Source organism: Triticum urartu, chromosome 5 (genome assembly GCF_003073215.2).
Source record: "Triticum urartu cultivar G1812 chromosome 5, Tu2.1, whole genome shotgun sequence".
NCBI classification, from domain to species: domain Eukaryota; kingdom Viridiplantae; phylum Streptophyta; class Magnoliopsida; order Poales; family Poaceae; genus Triticum; species Triticum urartu.
Window position 1 is genome coordinate 532735525 of NC_053026.1, and position 3639 is coordinate 532739163.

General features: G+C 49.8%; 1 protein-coding gene across 1 annotated transcript; it reads left to right on the forward strand.

Moving 5' to 3' along the window:
* The first annotated feature begins 623 nt into the window (after positions 1 to 623).
* Positions 624 to 3429, forward strand: LOC125510428 (CASP-like protein 5A3). The gene is made up of 3 exons (XM_048675603.1): positions 624 to 1302; positions 2673 to 2805; positions 2931 to 3429. The coding sequence occupies exons 1-3, from the start codon at positions 857 to 859 to the stop codon at positions 3132 to 3134; spliced, it is 783 nt and encodes a 260-aa protein (XP_048531560.1). The 5' UTR covers positions 624 to 856; the 3' UTR covers positions 3135 to 3429.
* The last annotated feature ends 210 nt before the right edge of the window (positions 3430 to 3639 follow it).

The following is a 3639-nucleotide window of genomic DNA, read 5'->3' on the forward strand; positions in this document are numbered from 1 at the left end:
TGTCCAATATTATAAATACCACCTTCAACGGCACTCCCTTCACTTTTTGGTCAAGGCCCTCCATCCCGTCGCAGCTCCTTATGTAGTACTTGCAGATTTGAAAACCGCGTGGACCTTATCAGTCGTAGGCATAATAGACAGCTTTTCATGGCGGAAGGGAAGTAGGTTGAACAAATCCGGGTTGCGGATGATTGTTATTCCCTTCGTCTCATAATGTAAGATGTTTTTGCAAGCTCAAGCTGCAAAAACGTATTGTATTATGGGACGGGGGGAAGTAGTTACTTTATTTAGTTTTGCAGGTTGAGTAGTTACTTATTCGAAAAAAACACATTAGTTACTTCTTTGAAATTTGAATATAGAAACATGGTGTGGGAAAGGGAAGTCAATCAATCAAAAAAGGGAAAAAGGGAAACAAGGAGACAAAGTGCACATGTAAGCATTGAGAGAGTTTTCTATGTGGATCCATCGTGCTGCCGTATGGCATTGCCTTGTTTGGCCTTTGCCTTGGTGCGAGGCATATGTATGTCCATGGTCGAACACGGTTTTGCTTGCCTGCCCTAGGCGTGAAGGAGAGGTGAGCTTCTCGGAAGCTGCCTGGGAGAAGAAACTCAAGGCCGGCCCCACGCGCAGAGTGTACGAACCAACCGAGCCAGAGCAAGCTCGCCCTCGCTCACTTCACTCTCACTGACCGAGAGTGAGAGCGAGAGCGAGAAAGAAACCACCTTGGCGGCGGCGGGGCCTACGCGCTCGTGCTCCTGCCGGCCCTGCTCCTCCTCCCCGCATAAATCCCCCAAAACCCCGGCCCGCCGGCCGGCCGCGTGGTGGCTCTCATCTCCTCTAGCTCAGCCAGCGCGCAATGCAGAACTTTTTTGGGTGGCTCGCGCACGGCGGCGCCGTCCAGCTCCCGCGGGCCAGCCATCCGGTCGTCCACCCCGCTCCGCCGCCTCCCGTTCCGGATGCTGCGGCACAGGCGCAGCCGCAGGGACAGGGCCCGCCCCCGCCCCCGGCTCCGGCTCCAGCTCCACCTCCGGCGGCAGAGGGAGAGATACAGCCGGTGGCCCCGGCTGCGGCGGCAGAGGGACAGGGGCAGGCGGTGGCCCCGGCTCCGGCTCCGGCTGCGGCGGCGGAGGTGGAGGGCGCGAACGCGAACGCGCCGCCGCCCGGGGTGGTGATGGTGGACCTGATGGGGGCGCCGGGGACGCGCTGGGGGCTCGGCACCCGCCTCGCGCAGGCGCTCCTCGCGGCCGCCGCCATCGGCTTCATGGCCTCCACCGACGACTTCAACGAGGTCACCGCCTTCCGGTCAGTGCTCCCTCCCACTCCGCATCTTCTTTCTCCCCCCAACCCCCCTAGGGTCTCGATCCACGGCCCGGCTGCCATTTCTTCTTTAGCTCTGAAAGCAGATCGATCCCTCGTTGGGGATTTTGGAACAGATGCCCTGTGAGCTGGGGTTTTCTCATTTTCATTTTCAGCTAAGAAAGAATTCAGGGGTTCATCCATATTAGCTGGCCAAATTTGTAGACTCTGTCTGCTCACCTGTTAGTAGTACTTCTGCACATGGTTGAAATTGGGATGATTTTTATCTTCCCTTGAACGCCTTTTGATCTTAGTACCATAGAGTAACAAAATTGGGATGATTTTAGGTTCAGGGTTCCTGTTGACACATACTAGCAAGCATGAACAGGGAATTTTAGCATCATGCCAATTCACCAAACAAGAACCACTTCTTAAACTTAGTTGTACAACACCATGCCATCTAAAATGGACTAGGCAGTGATCAGGACTAGCAAGTAAGAGTACTATTTTCTTTTTTTGTAAAGTGCTGATTACTACTAAGTAGTATTTCACATCCAAGCTGAAGGAATCATACAAGCACGTATTCCAACTTGCAAATAGCGCGGAGTTTCCACTATAAGTTATTATTGGGTGCTTTCTTAATCCTCCAAAGACAGATGCTCGTATCTGTTCGCAGCATTTCGATACTTTTACGCCCTTTGATTTGGCTCAGCATCCTGAAAGAGGCAATGCAATTAGCTGTTGACACGGCCATGTTCTCTGGTATCAACTCAGCTGTCTTCTTGGATACAGCAATGAGCTTGAGCCTTCTTTCTTTTTTGCTCCCTAGTTTGATGCTTGCATGCCTAGTTTCCTGGGCATTCGCTACAGAGCATTTCAGTGGGCATGCTGATAAGTTTGCTTCACACTCAACCATTCTGGTTATGGATATTCGGAATAGTGTGATTGTAATGGTCAATCGTGTATTGTGCATACATACATATCGTGCATCCAGTGTTTTATGATTAGTCTGACATCCTGAAAGAGGCAATGCAAATCAGATGGTGACATACTCATGTTCTCTGTGATATCATCTCAGCTGTCTTCATTCGATTCGCCGATAGGTTTTGTTAGCATTCTGGCTGTCGGAATTCAGAACAGTGTGATTAATGAACACTGACAAAATATATTCATACTACTTGGAGGAGACCATATTAAGAGCAACATTTAGCCAGTGTTGGGGATAGCATTGACAACCACACGAAACAAAAGTAGCATGCAGTGTATTTTATCTTATTTCTTTGATGCAATTAGATATTGTTTTTCACTTAGGATGTTGCTTTCAGAACTTGGAACAGGGGATCGATTACTAAACTCACTGTTCTTCTTTTGAGCAGCCTCCTCGTAACAGCAGAGGCCTTGCAATGCCTGTGGAGCCTCGCTCTGGCCGCCGTTGACGTCTACGCACTTCTTGTCAAGCGCGCCTTCCGGACTCCTCGAGCTACCACCATATATTCCATTGGGGACTGGGTAAGTCACACATTTTCTCAGGCACCTCAAAGCAAACAGCCATCTGTTGTTCCCTGTGGAATCCCTACACTAAAAATGTTCCACATACATGAACAAGCAAAGTATCTTCTCATGTTCATCTGCAGGTCACGGGAGCACTGACCTTCGCTGCAGCGAGCGGATCGGCAGGCATCACCGTTCTCATCAACGACGACCTGATGATGTGCTCGGAGAACCACTGCCCGAGCTTCATGGCCTCCACCTCCATGGCTTTCTTCACCTGGTTCGCGATCGCGCCGTCCTGCCTCTTTAACCTCATGACAGCGGTGTACCGAGTGCAGAGGGCGTAGTTTGTGGGGCTGTTTTAACGAACTAGGTGGCACGTCTAATTATATAACTGTACTCATGACCGAGATGCGATGGACGGATGCGCGTCGAATAGCGTATATTATCGACATTTCTGTAGTAATTAGGTAGTAGCTTTGATGCTCGGAAGGGTGGTTGTGAAGCTCTGCATTTTATTTTCAGCAGTGTATGCATGTATGCCTTCTTATTATGTGAGGCTGGGCTGGTGGTTGTGAACTGGAGATGAACTAACTGATAGAGCTCAAGGTTGGTTATGATATGCTATTCTATCCGACTCTATTTCGTGTTTTTGTTCGATCTCTGGATCTTAGGCCCGGAGATTACTTGTGTAGCGCCATTGTCGCTTACAAGTGCCAGATTATCAGTTTATTCAGTAGGCCCTTGGTTCTTCTTCTAAATAGAAATCCCCAAGTATGTTAGTCCCCATTGGTCAGAGTCTTTTCTCAGGATGTTAATGCCAGTAGATGTTGATGCCAGTAGATGGGATCA

Excerpts from the sequence above, each read along its gene's own strand:
- LOC125510428 (XM_048675603.1), top strand. The coding sequence starts at position 857 with ATGCAGAACTTTTTTGGGTGGCTCGCGCACGGCGGCGCCGTCCAGCTC. Across the intron at positions 1,303-2,672 it reads AACGAGGTCACCGCCTTCCG|CCTCCTCGTAACAGCAGAGG; the intron begins GTCAGTGCTCCC and ends TCTTTTGAGCAG. Across the intron at positions 2,806-2,930 it reads TATATTCCATTGGGGACTGG|GTCACGGGAGCACTGACCTT; the intron begins GTAAGTCACACA and ends GTTCATCTGCAG.